At 45.3% G+C, this 13,417-nt stretch overlaps 2 protein-coding genes across 6 annotated transcripts in view; one reads left to right on the forward strand and one right to left on the reverse strand.

Moving 5' to 3' along the window:
- The window catches only part of tmem204 (transmembrane protein 204), a 35,758-nt gene extending 35,325 nt beyond the window's left edge, over positions 1 to 433 (reverse strand). The window contains exon 1 of the mRNA XM_080206697.1: positions 190 to 433. The gene's annotated coding sequence lies outside the window, so the exon portion shown is untranslated. The remainder of the gene's footprint in view (positions 1 to 189) is intronic.
- The window catches only part of ift140 (intraflagellar transport 140 homolog (Chlamydomonas)), a 114,147-nt gene that overhangs the window by 91,167 nt on the left and 9,563 nt on the right, over positions 1 to 13,417 (forward strand). For all 5 annotated transcript variants that reach the window (XM_080206698.1, XM_080206701.1, XM_080206700.1 and 2 more), the window contains 4 exons: positions 3,545 to 3,722; positions 4,973 to 5,163; positions 6,390 to 6,485; positions 7,806 to 7,938. In XM_080206698.1, the coding sequence (XP_080062824.1) occupies positions 3,545 to 3,722; positions 4,973 to 5,163; positions 6,390 to 6,485; positions 7,806 to 7,938 (598 nt within the window). The remainder of the gene's footprint in view (positions 1 to 3,544; positions 3,723 to 4,972; positions 5,164 to 6,389; positions 6,486 to 7,805; positions 7,939 to 13,417) is intronic.

Below are 13,417 nucleotides of genomic sequence, written 5' to 3' on the forward strand. Positions count from 1 at the left end.
ATTTCTTCCTTCTGTGGAAAGTGCTTATTTAAACAGCATAACTATTCACTTATCTCAGTGAATAACGTCGTCCATCAGCAAAATTGTAGAATGGTTAGATTCAAAATCAGTTTAAATTGCCCCAAACAATCAGAATACCCACAGATTTACTGCTAGTTACATGGATTGTAAGTAAGAAGGAGAGATTACCCAGTTAGCGAGTCCACTTCTTCATCTGTTGCTAACTGTAGTCTGTGTGGTTCTACTGTGAACTCAGTTTACAACTTGATCCCATCCTAGAAAAAATATGCAACGCTCTCAGCTTCAACAATTAGCCTTTGTGCTAGCACAAGATCAGCAGACAAATAGAAAATCAGCAGTGTCCCTTTAATATTGGGACTGGAATATACACGCTGCTGTGATTAAGGCTGCTGTGCAAGCTCTGTAAGCGCTGAATTATTCTTCAGTAAGTCTCCCAGAGTGAGCAGCATCCAGCTAGCTCCCAGCTGTGAGCTCTGACGTACAGGAAACCAGTCTGGGAAATGCTGGGGGAGGGGTGTTGGGGGCAGGGAGAAAGAAACAGTTCAGACCTTCTCAACCATGAGGGAAAATATAACAAAAATGGTCTAACAAATTCTGATCACGTTGAGATGCAAATCACTTTTACTTGTTGTTTTAATCTCGTGCTTATGCTGTTGGAAGATTGTCTGAAAATGTAAAAACGTTCAGCTGGAGGTCTCTTTTGTACAGATACAGTTAGATCCTGATAAACATACAGCTACTCTGCCAAGAAATACTCTGTTGGGATCAGCTCTGTGTTTTTCTGGAATTAATTGGACTTTGTTCAGTTATTGGACCCTTTTCTCCATTATCTGTCCGGCATCAAACAATGGAATTCTGATAGGCAAGTTAAACTCCTGAGTTCTACAACATGCCAAATTGATTCGCTTTCAGTTCACAATCTGTCTTTAGTTAACCTTCAATTTCATTCATTGAATGAAAAAAGGATCAGTAAAACAACAAATACTGTTCTCCATATGTTAGAAGCGATTTTGCAACCTCAGTCTTCGTCTGGTAGCTATTTCAGTTCTGTTTGGTGCTCTTAGCTCAATATGAGACTATGAGCGCTCTTCATCAGCCTCACTATTCTAGGCAGACAGAAGCTTATAAGTCCTTATCTGTGTATCAAGAATGAGAGTTCTAAACACTTCTATTAAGGGTTAAGTGAACATATTCACAGGCAACACCCAGTAATGATTTGCTGCAGAAAATGTCACATTGCAACCCTGAAGCACAGATCTCAAGACCTCTTCCTTTTGCTTCATTTTCTTACTTAAGTGTGGCACAAAGGCACAGTTGTTAACACTGCTGCCTCACAGCGCCAGATGCCTGGGTTTGATTCCAGCCTTGGGTGACTGTTTGTGTGGAATTTGCACATTGTCCTTTTGTGTGCGTGGGTTTCCACTGGGTACTCCAGTTTCCTCCCACAGTTCAAAGATGTGCAGGTTGGGTGGATTGGCCATGCTAAATTTCCCTTTTGTGGCCAAGGATGTGTAAATTAGATGATTTAACCATGTTAAATGTGCAGAGTTATTGATAGAGCAAAGGAGAAAGCCTGGTTGAGATGCTCTTTCAGAGAGTCGGCATAGACTCAATGGGTCGAATGGGCTCTTTCTGTACTGTTGAGATTCTATGGTACATTGCATTAAATTCTTACCCATTTTCTAAAATCTTTCTAAATTGCATTGTTAAGCAAAGCATAGAACGTACCAAATTATGGCTTTGCTACAAATGAAGTAGCAAAGAAGCGCGAGAAAGTTCATAATTAAATGTAATCAATGTATTGTTTAACTTTGAGGTCAGGTTGTTTGTGGCCTCTCTGAAAGCTGTCATTGAGAACATAATTCTGCAAGTATTTAATCTTAATACTTCGCATTAAGTTTAATACAAAGTGGATTCCTTATTATCTCTCAATGGATTCAGAATTGTAAGAACTCGATTGTGTCTTCCTCTTCGTCCAATGAGAATGGAATTAAATCCATTGTAACTCATTCACATTATGCACCATAGTTCACTGAGTCACTGAGCTATGATGGGTCTGATATCCATGAGTTATGGTGCACTTAATTGTGTACTAATGTTGGCAAGTGCGAGGTGGTCCACTTTGGTAGGAATAATGGTAGGAAGGACTATTACTTACATGGAGAAAAACTGCAGCAGGCGACGGTGCAGAGGGACCTCGGGGTCCTTGTGCATGAGTCGCAAAAACCCAGCTTGCAGGTGCAGCAGGTGGTCAGGAAGGCGAATGGGATGCTGGCCTTCATCGCGAGGGGGATTGAATATAAAAGTAAGGAGGTCTTGCTGCCGCTGTATAGGGCATTGGTGAGGCCGCAGCTGGAGTACTGTGTGCAGTTTTGGGCGCCGTACTTACGCAAGGATATTTTGGCCTTGGAGGGAGTGCAGAGGAGGTTTACTAGGCTGATGCCGGAGTTGAGGGGGTTGAGCTATGAGGAGAGGCTGAATAAATTAGGCTTGTACTCGTTAGAGTTTAGAAGAATGAGGGGAGATCTCATTGAGACGTATAAGATGATGAATGGGATGGATAGGATAGAGGTGGAGAGACTCTTCCCGCTCAGAAAGGATAGTAGGACTAGGGGGCACAGCCTCAAGATAAAGGGGGTCGGTTTAGAACGGAGTTGAGGAGGAACTTCTTCACTCAAAGGGTGGTGAATCTCTGGAATTCTCTGCCTGTTGAAGTGGTGGAGGCTACCTCGCTAAATATTTTTAAGACGCGGGTTGATGAGTTTTTGATAAGAGAGGGGATTAAGGGTTATGGGGAGAGGGCGGGAATGTGGAACTGAGCCAAGACAGATCAGCCATGATCTTATTGAATGGCGGGGCAGGCTCGAAGGGCTAGTTGGCCTACTCCTGCTCCTATTTCTTATGTTCTTATGTTCAGTTAAGAGGAAGAGACAATCCATGTTCCTATATTTTGACAGAGGTTGTTGTGTTGGGTGGAATTCTCAGTGCTGAAATGGAGAAAAGCACTTGTGGTTTTAAGAATAAACTGAGGATATCTCAAGCTAACCTTAATGTAAGAAATGCTTTAATGAGCCATTAGGTACAGAATTGATCACTGCCTGCTACAAACGTGTTAATCAGTGGTGATTTTTGCAAGGCCTCTGTTCACGGCTAGTGTTGGTGTCTCCACTATTCCACTTCCTGTTTTTTTTTGATAATCTGTACATTTACTATGTAAAGAATCACCAACATAATGAAATTCATGATGATGTTTTTAATTATTTAGCCATTAACTGCTTGCCAGCTAATGATTGTTATCCTGTATATAACAGTATTGGTCAACATCCCTATTAATCTTGCATTCAATTACAATCTATGTACCAGGTCATTTGGAATAAATTAAAATCTATTTTCACTGAATGTCATCCAATTTAAACTGAGCCCAGAGAGTGGGTCTAAGGGAATAAGAGGTTGCTAAAGAAATGTGTAACATGATAGAGAACACTGGTTGTATTGTTTAACACTCTCATTCTTTACCCTGCAGTGAGGCAGTGTGGGAGAATATGGCCAAGATGTGTGTGAAAACTCGGAGGTTGGATGTGGCCAAGGTATGTCTGGGGAACATGGGCCATGCCAGGGGAGCCAGAGCCCTACGAGAGGCTGAAAAGGAGCCAGAACTGGATGCGAGAGTGGCTATGCTTGCAGTACAGTTGGGAATGCTGGTATGTGACAGAAGCTGCCTGGGGTTCATGGTAAAATACACCGTTTCTAATTCTTGAGATGTGAACACAACCAGCAAGGTTAGAATTATTGCTCATTCCTAAGTGCTCTTGAAAAGGTGATGGTGAGCCATCGTCTTGAACTGCTGCAGTTCATATGGTGAATGTATATGCACAGTTCTGTTTGGAAGGGAGTTCAAGATTTGAAACCAGTGATAATGAAGGAATGACAATATAGTTCCAACTCAGGATGATGTGTGACTTGGAGGGCTGCTTGCAGATGGAGGTGTTCCCATGTGTCTGCTAACCTTGTTCCTTCAAGTGGTTGAGGTCACAAGTTTGGAAGGTGTCATTGAAGAAACGTTGGTGAATTGTTGCAGTATTGAAAGTACATATTACTACAGGGTGCAGGTGCTGGATCAAATGGGTTGCTTTGTCTTCCCTAGTGTTGAGCTTCTTGGAGCTGCAGTCATTCAGGCAAGTGGGTGTATTCCATCACACAGCTCACTTATACCTCAGGTGTATCTTTGTCATTTCCATCTTTTGGTCAATGCCACCTTATTTTATTTCTATTAATCTTTTCTACACCAGTTTAATACAACTGGGGGAAATTTTTCTATCCCACCCGTCACAGGAATCGTAGCAGACGAGGAATGGCCCATGCAAAGGTCTGTTGACCTCGGATGGCATTTTCCGGTTTTGGGGTGAATGCAGCTGGAAAATCCCATCCAACTGAGCCATTTGCAAGGCCATTTCAGAGGAAAGTTAACTGCCAGCCACACTGCTGTGGATCAGAAGTCACATATAGGACAGACTAGGTGAGGGAAGACAGATTACACCCCCTGAAGGACTTTAGAGTATCAGATGTGTTTTTATGACAATTCCCTAGTTTCATGATCGCTATGAATGAGACTCTCATTTTATTCCAGATTTATTATTGGAATTAAATGGGTTTAAATTCATGCTTCCAGAAAATTCATCTGGGCCTCTGGATTACCAGTTTAATAACATGAGGACTATTCTACTCTCCCCGATCACATCTTATGCTCATAGCCAGCCTTTAATTGAGCTGATGGAGTGATGTTGAATTTAATATATTAAATACACAGATCACTTTCTCAACATCAGTATCACTGAACATAATGTTATTCACAAGACATTGCAGTCTTGATGAAGGTGGAAGATATTCAGTGAATTTTATGGTAAGGTGCGCCTGCAACTGATTAGTCATTTTCTTGGTTGTGTCTTTGCAGGAGGACGCAGAGAGACTTTACAGAAGCTGTAAGCGGTTTGATCTCCTTACCAAGTTTTACCAGGCCTCAGGACAGTGGCAGAAGGCCATTGAAAATGCTGAGGGATTTGACCGGGTCCATCTGAGAACAACATACTATAATTATGCCAAACACCTGGAAGCTCTAGGGGACCATCACCTTGCACTTAGCCAGTAAGTGTCTACACATGAAAAGGTGCTGTATGGGAAGAGTGTTAGAGGTGACTGAGGGGTGGACTAGAATGTTGTGATGGGAACAGTCCCCACAGAATGCTGAAAGGGAAGGCAAGGGAAGATGTGTTTTGTGGTTGCATCATCTTGGAGCTGGTGAAATTGGTGGAAGATGATCCATTGAATATGAAGGCTGGTGAGGTGGAAGATGAGGTCAAGGGAAGCCCTATTATAGTTCTGGCAGGGAGCGAAAGGGTGAGAGCTGAGCTATGTGAAATGGATAGGACATACCCTTAATACTCCTTACTTTCCTATGGCAACTTTCCTTGCAACGGAGGAGATGCAACACTTTCACCTCCTCCCTTTTAACATTTCAAGGCCCCAAACATTCCTTCCAGGTGAAACAGTGAGTTGCTTGTACTTCTTTCAATTTAATCTACTGTATTCACTGCTCATGATGTGGTCTCCTCTACAATGGGGAATCCAAATCCAGGCTGGGTGATCCCTTTGCACAGCATTTGCATTCAGCTCACAAGTACGACCCCAATCTTCTGGTTGCTTGTCATTTTAACCCTCCACCTTGCTCCCATGCTGGCCTTTCTATTGCCTCATTTGGACACAATCATTGTTTCTTATATTTATTACCACTCTCTTTGGCTGTTGCATCATGAAAACTTTGCTATTTACTCGCCCATGGCCTCCATCCTATCATAGACTCTGTCCTGCTGGTTTAAAAACGCTTACATTTCTCTCTTCAGTTCTGATGAAAGATCATAAATCTGAAACATTAGCTCTGTTTCTCTCCACAGATGCTGCCTGAGCTGCTGAACTTTTCCAGCTTTAGTGTCTGGAATCGTAGAATTCCTACAGTGCAGAAGGATGCCATTCAGCCTTGCGAGTCTGCACCAACTCTTTGTTCTTTCTTGGTTCGCTTTTCAGATTTCTAACATCGGCAGTATTTTGCTTTTGTGATGATTACAACTGTTATATTTCTCAAACAAATTCACTCTTCAGCTCTTAATTAAGTTACAACAGAGAGCACCTTGTGCTGAATTGTGCTCAATATCTGCGTTGAGACATGTAGGACCATTCCAGCAGCTGGAAAGGGACTTCCAGCCTATACTTTTCAAATGGTTTAACGTAGCTGCAAAATGCTTAAACAAAAATTAGTGCAGCCTTTTTGTAGGGTTGTGAGATCCATAAAGTGCCTCATTTTGATTTCCCAACAGCTATGAAAAGTCAGACACACACCGATTTGAGGTACCAAGGATGCTTCTAGAAGATCTACAAACACTTGAAATATATGTCAACAAAACAAAGGACAAGTGAGTGCCAGATAGCTTAAGAGAGTATTGGGCAGATGCTGTGAGTGAAGTGATGTTGGATGATCTTTTGTTACAGATTTAGTCTGTTTTACAAATAGAGAAATAAAATAGCAGGATCAAGAGGTAACTATAAATTTGTATAAATCACTATCTAGATCATTAAATTCCACTAGAGCTATGAATATTAAGGATATTACATCTGTAGAGAGTGTAAAATTTTGTATCATCAGGGTGATACCAGGAAATAGGAAATAGTTATAAGGAGGACCATTTTCGCTGGGCTAAAAAAGATGGAGAAGATTTCTTGGCAATTGCCAAGTTTTCTTAGCAATAAAGATCATTTTGACAGAGTGAATAGGGGATTTCTTTTCACATATAAACAGAAGTAGGCCATTCAGCCCTTTAAACCATTAAATGGTTAAATTATGGCTGATTTGTACCTCAACTCCATTTATCCACTGATGCTGTATATCCATTGATCACCTTATGCTACAAAAATCTATCAGTTTCAGTTGAATTGATCCATCAGACTTTTGGAGAAAAGAGTTACAGATTTCCATGATTCTTTGTGTGAAAATATGCTTCCTGGTTTCACTCCTGCATGATTTAACTCTAATTTTAAGCTGTGCTCCCTTGATCTACATTCTCTCACAAGAGAAATTATTTTATCTTTCCTATCAAAATGCATTATCATATAAACCAGGCACAGTAGTGCAGTGGTTACGTTATTGGTCTAATAATTTAGAGACCTGGACTAATAATAAGTAATATATTGCCTTGTAAACCACAAGCCAGTGCAGGATGGACAGTAAATGTCCGTATCCCAAGAATGAAACTAAAATAAAAGAAACTCTCCTTCCCTTCTTATTTAATGGAGTAAAGCTCACAATTTTCCAAACCAAAGGTACAATTTCTGAATCTAGAGTTTTGGAAAATTCTGTCGAACAGGTCTGTATTTTCCTCAACTATTTCTTTAAGCACCCTTGGTCAAGACCATCAGATCCAAGAGGTTTGACTTTCTTAAGTCTCATTATTTTCTCCATGGCCAACTTTTTGCTTGTGTTAAATCCACTGTTTTCCTCTCCTTCACTTATTTTACGTCCCATTGTGTGTCTGATATTTTGGCCTCATTTTTCACGGTGAAAACTGATACTCAGTACTCAATTAATAAATCTGCCATTTTCTTATTGTTGACTACAGCAGGTAATTTCTTAAAATGTCAAGCCATTAGCTCTGTATGTGGGTTTACTGGACTCTGCTTACAGCTGGTATCAGCAGAGCCACTGTGCCAAGTTCTTACTTTGTCTTTGTTGATCACAGGAGCTTGTGGAAATGGTGGGCCCAATACTTGGAAAGTCAAGCAGACATGGACTCTGCTTTGAAATATTATGAGAAGGCACAAGACTATCTCTCCCTTGTCCGTGTTCATTGTTACCTCGGCAATATACAAAAGGTATGAAAAGAGAAGGTGTTGTCACTAAAGGAAGGCAAAGAGTTCACCCTGACCAGCCATATTCCACAGCTGGCATTCAATGGTCCTGAAAGCCTTGGGATAGCAGTGTTCCCTATCGTAGCATTGGCTGTACAGATGCAGTTTATTTTAAATATTAATCTCCCGACTTAACATATATACATTTTACTCTTTGAAAGCTCTACAATGAACCAATATCCTCTTGAGAGGAAAATGGAAGACTGCATTCAAATTTGGACATTATAATTATACAGGAGTATACAACCTACTATGGTCTTAAAATTAGATTCCCTTGCAACAGCTTTCCAGTGGTGCTGTATTTCAGATGAGATGTTAGCAGCTCTCACACAACAGCAGCTCTCTCCCTTCAGCAGCTCTCTCCCTTCAGCAGCTCTCTCCCTTCAGCAGCTCTCTCCCTTCAGCAGCTCTCTCCCTTTAGCAGCACTCTCCCATCAGCAGCTCTCACACATCAGCAGCACTGTCCCTTCAGCAGCGTTCTCTCATCAGCAGCTTTCTCCCTTCAGCAGCACTCTCCCATCAGCAGCTCTCACACATGAGCAGCGTTCTTTCATCAGCAGCTCTCTCCCATCAGCAGCTCTCACACATGAGCAGCGCTCTCCCTTCAGCAGCTCTCCCCCTTCAGCAGCGCTCTCCCTTCAGCAGCGCTCTCCCTTCAGCAGCGCTCTCCCTTCAGCAGCGCTCTCCCTTCAGCAGCACTCTCCCTTCAGCAGCACTCTCTCTTCAGCAGCACTCTCTCTTCAGCAGCTCTCTCTCATCAGCGGCACTCTCCCTTCAGCAGCGCTGTCACACAACAGCAGCTCTCACACAACAGCAGCTCTCTCACATCAGCAGCTCTCTCCCTTCAGCAGCACTCTCCCATCAGCAGCACTCTCCCATCAGCAGCACTCTCCCATCAGCAGCACTCTCCCATCAGCAGCACTCTCCCATCAGCAGCACTCTCCCATCAGCAGCACTCTCCCATCAGCAGCACTCTCCCATCAGCAGCACTCTCCCATCAGCAGCACTCTCCCATCAGCAGCACTCTCCCATCAGCAGCACTCTCCCATCAGCAGCACTCTCCCATCAGCAGCACTCTCCCATCAGCAGCACTCTCCCATCAGCAGCACTCTCCCATCAGCAGCTCTGTCCCTTCAGCAGCGCTCTCTCTTCAGCAGCACTCTCCCTTTGGCAGCTCTCTCCCTTCAGCAGCGCTCTCACATCAGCAACACTCTCGCTTCAGCAGCATTCCCTTCAGCCAGCAATATGGCAGGAGGAAGGTCAGCACCCAGATTCCTGGAATCAGAAGTGGAGAAGATGCTAGAAGCTGTGGAGGAGAGGAGAGCCACTCTCTTCCTGAGATTTGGCAGAAGGCTGCCATCAGGCGAGGTGGCAAAGGCAAGGGAAGCAGACGCTAAGTCAATAAGTGCCAGGTGCTTCACCAAGAGGGTGGGCGTGGAGTGTTGCAAGAAGATGAATGACCTGCTGTGGGCTGCAAGGTCATTGTGACCACTCCCTTGCCCCTGGCATCACTCATGTCCCTAACCTCTGCCATCTCACCTTAAATTCCTTGTATCCCACCACAACACCTTCTAACATTGTCGCACAGAATCCTCATCAGAACCAGCAACACCCCCCCCCCCGCCCACCCACCCTTACACAGTCCACATCACACCCCTTGATTGGCCAGGCCCCATGCCCACACATGCCACCAGCTATCATCCCCCAATTCTAGTAAGGCCTACCCTTCATTTTGTTATCCTTGTGTCCCCATAGGCAAATTCTCATCAACATGGGGAAGTGGCTGAAGACATGCAGGGACATCCCCAAAATATGTGGGGACCCAAGTTTGATCTGCTGCTGACTACGAGGTTGGCAATCCCAAGCAAGTAAGAGCCTGAAGCACATTAATTCAAATGACCCAACTCAAGCGAGTCTATCATCTCCCACGCACTTGATATATCCACCAGCTGACCCCCAGGCCCTTTGTCTTGCAGGATCTCCATTAGATGAAGCTGGCTTATCCAATGTTGCATCCAGCCATACCACCCCTCTGAGCACCCCGGGCCACAGTTCCGGGGAGGACATAGACATCCCATTGTTGCATTCACCAGCACCAAGCACCAGCGCAGAGACACTCATCTTGATGGGAAACATTCATGAAGAGGCTTCTGGGGCACTGTCTGTTGAGCACCACACTGCTGCTATTGCACTTCAGATGGAGGTTGGAACATCCAAGTGCTGACCAGTCAGAGACAAATGTTGAATCTCTGGAGATGTTCATTCCAATAATGGTCAATATGCAAAATCAGAGCCAGGCTTTACAGGAGTGGGCATCAGTGAACTTTCAGCAAATGCAAGCATAACTAGAAGACTCTGAGAGCCTCACCTCACAGGAGATGGTGCCAGCATTGCAGTATTGACCATTCAAGGATGGCATCCACAGTGGAAAGCTGGGCCAAGATAACATATTATGACAAATGACTTCCAAGGAATGGCCCACTCAGTGATGTCCATGGCTGTGGCTCTGGGCACGTGGCCCAGTCACACATGTGATATGTCACTGGCGTTGAGGGACAATTGCTTATGCGCACCAGAGCTTGGCCCATTCACACAGGACTACAGCTGAGAGCATTCACAGCATTGCGTAATCCCTGGCTGAAGGCATCAGAACCATGATACAGCCAATGGCAGACTTCCAGGACTGGCAATGCCGGATGACAGAGAGGCTTCTGAAGCTCATTCCAGCTGCCCTTTCATCCCAAAGGGTAATCCAGGGGCCAATGACCACCCCAAAGGAGGAGGAAGTGCTGGCGCCCAGCCCAGGACCTTCAACTATGCAGACTCAGGCCTTTATCAGTCCGTCTCAATTTCCCCCTTTCTGACACTGGCATTTCTCCTGGGCAGCAGGCAGGACAGGACAGGTGACAGGTGTTCACTAGGCTGATACCGGAGATGAGGGGGTTAGACTATGAAGAGAGACTGAATAGACTGGGTCTGTACTCGTTAGAGTTTAGAAAGATGAGGGGGGATCTTATAGAGACAAAGAACAACACAGCACGGGAAACAGGCCCTTCGGCCCAACGAGACATATAAGATAATGAAAGGGATGGATAGGGTAGAGGTAGAGAGATTCTTCCCGCTCAGAAAGGACAGCAGGACTAGAGGGCACAGCCTCAAGATAAAGAGGGGGCAGTTTAGAACGGAGTTGAGGAGGAACTTCTTCACTCAAAGGGTGGTGAATCTCTGGAATTCTCTGCCTGTTGAAGTGGTGGAGGCTACCTCGCTAAGTCACGGGTAGATAGATTTTTGACAGGCAAGGGAATTAAGAGTTATGGGGAGAAAGCGGGAAAGTGGAACTGATCCACTTCAGATCAGCCATGATCTTATTGAATGGTGGGGCAGGCTCGAGGGGCTAGATTGCCTACTCCTGCTCCTATTTCTTATGTTCTTATGTGACGCCTGTGGCACCCAAGAGTCGCCCAGCCCCATCCAGTTCCAGCCCTCCAGAGGATGCCCACCAAGAGCATCATCGGCCAAAGGGCGCAGTCAAGAACAGGCTACCTCCACCTTCGATGTGCAATCTGGAGACACACATAGAAGGGGTGGGAGGGAACGAGTACAGGCCCACTAAATAGGCATGAATGAAGTTTCATACTTGTAGTTAGGGGGAAGGGGACATCAATTTTACCCAGTAACTAATAAACACATGTTACCTCCATTCTAACTGACCTATCAATGTTACTTCTGTCCTTTAAGAGGAAGGGAATTAGATAAGGGGTCGAGATCGGTTGCTTGGATCTTTCCAAAGGGCCTGCACATTCATTCCTAATTGCTTGTCTTTGAAAACAACAGTGTTAGATACCCATCTTTGACAGCATCATCAGTCCATGACCCTGAAAGTCGTACTCTCGAGCCTCCCATCTCCAACCCCTTAGCATTAAATAGAATCAAGTGAACCCATCGCTCCAGCAATGGTGATCTGGGAGGTAAGTAGGCTGACATCAGAAAGGTGGAGTCAGACTTCAGATGTTGAGGAGCAACACAGCTTTCCTCACAGCGAGTCATCATCACCCTCCAACCTTGAAATGAGACCTACTGACACTGCCAACAAAGGCCCATCGTGTGGTGTGATGCCATGCTGACCTTTGGAGAGCGGGGAGTGGAAATGGAAGGAATATTGTAGGAGTGGGGGAAGGAATAATGGTATAGAGGGATTGGAGAAGGGAGAGTGGGAAGGAAACCAGTATGGTGGAAGGAGGGGTGGCGGTGGCAAGGGATTGGACAAGCAGGGTATGCAGATCGGGAGGGTTGGTGGAGATTGATCTGCCAGACAATGAAGCTCCTCCATATCGAATCTGGGGGCAATGAGGGCCTTACTGGTCCTACATCCCTGTCAGATCCTGGCCACCAGATACTCAGCTCTTTCAGTATCCTCTCCATCCTCCTCCTCCTCCTCTGCACCATCCTAGTCCTCCTCCTCCTCTTCCACCATGTCGTCCTGCTGTTGTGTGAGGGGCCATTATCCAAGTCACCCTCTGGGGACATATATTGTAGCCCCCACCCCCGCGCCAGAGCGGTCCAAACAGCAGAACAACATCTTGAGGAGGCCTATGATGATGAGCTTGATGATGCTGGTGGCCTCATTGTAATAGGTACCACATCAGTCCAGTGCCTCCACACAGGCATCATCAGTCATAACCTTGTCCCTCATTACCCAACCTGGCCGAGGATGACCCTCAAACATGCAGATATCCTGATTGTGCACGCTATCCTATATCCTGGGACAATGTTCAGGAAGTGGTCACATACCAACTGGATGTTCATGGACTGGCATCCCTCTCTGTTAGTGAAAGGCACGCCATGTCGAGACAGAGCTCAAAGGATGACATGGATATCACCTAATGCCCTCTGGACCTGCGGCAGCCCCTTGATGTTTGGGGTCTGGCTCCTGTGGTGCTGGATCAGGCCATGGGATGATCTTGGCACAAACACCAATCTGCCTCTGCAGCAGACAACAGAATAATGGCTAGCTGGCCTGGCTGCAAGCCAATATACATCATTTCTCTTTGGGGAGAATGGAGAAGGGGAGAGACAGAGAGAGAGGCACACTCAGCATTGTCAAACACCCTGTTGCCCTAAGTCCTCTCTTATCTCTGAGTCATCTTGCATTTGAAGACTGATGAACCTTCTCCATTGCAGCTGACCAGTGCCACTTGCAGGAGCTGCTTCCTCCAAGAGTGTGATTGGCCCCTGCTCCCTCACTCCCGCCCGTTGTCTCTGGGTTAAGTGATCCCTAATGTAACTGGACAGCATCACACTCCAAACTACAGTGTGGCCACCCAAGGAACAGGCAACTCTTCCACTCATGCCTGCTGATATGCACCTCCCCTCCCCCAAGAAACCCAGGTTATGCTACACTTCCACCTCACTTGACAACCCTCGCCTTCCCCCGGGTGAATTG

The sequence above is a fragment of the Carcharhinus amblyrhynchos genome, chromosome 18 (genome assembly GCF_965287045.1).
Source record: "Carcharhinus amblyrhynchos chromosome 18, sCarAmb.v2.hapA, whole genome shotgun sequence".
NCBI classification, from domain to species: domain Eukaryota; kingdom Metazoa; phylum Chordata; class Chondrichthyes; order Carcharhiniformes; family Carcharhinidae; genus Carcharhinus; species Carcharhinus amblyrhynchos.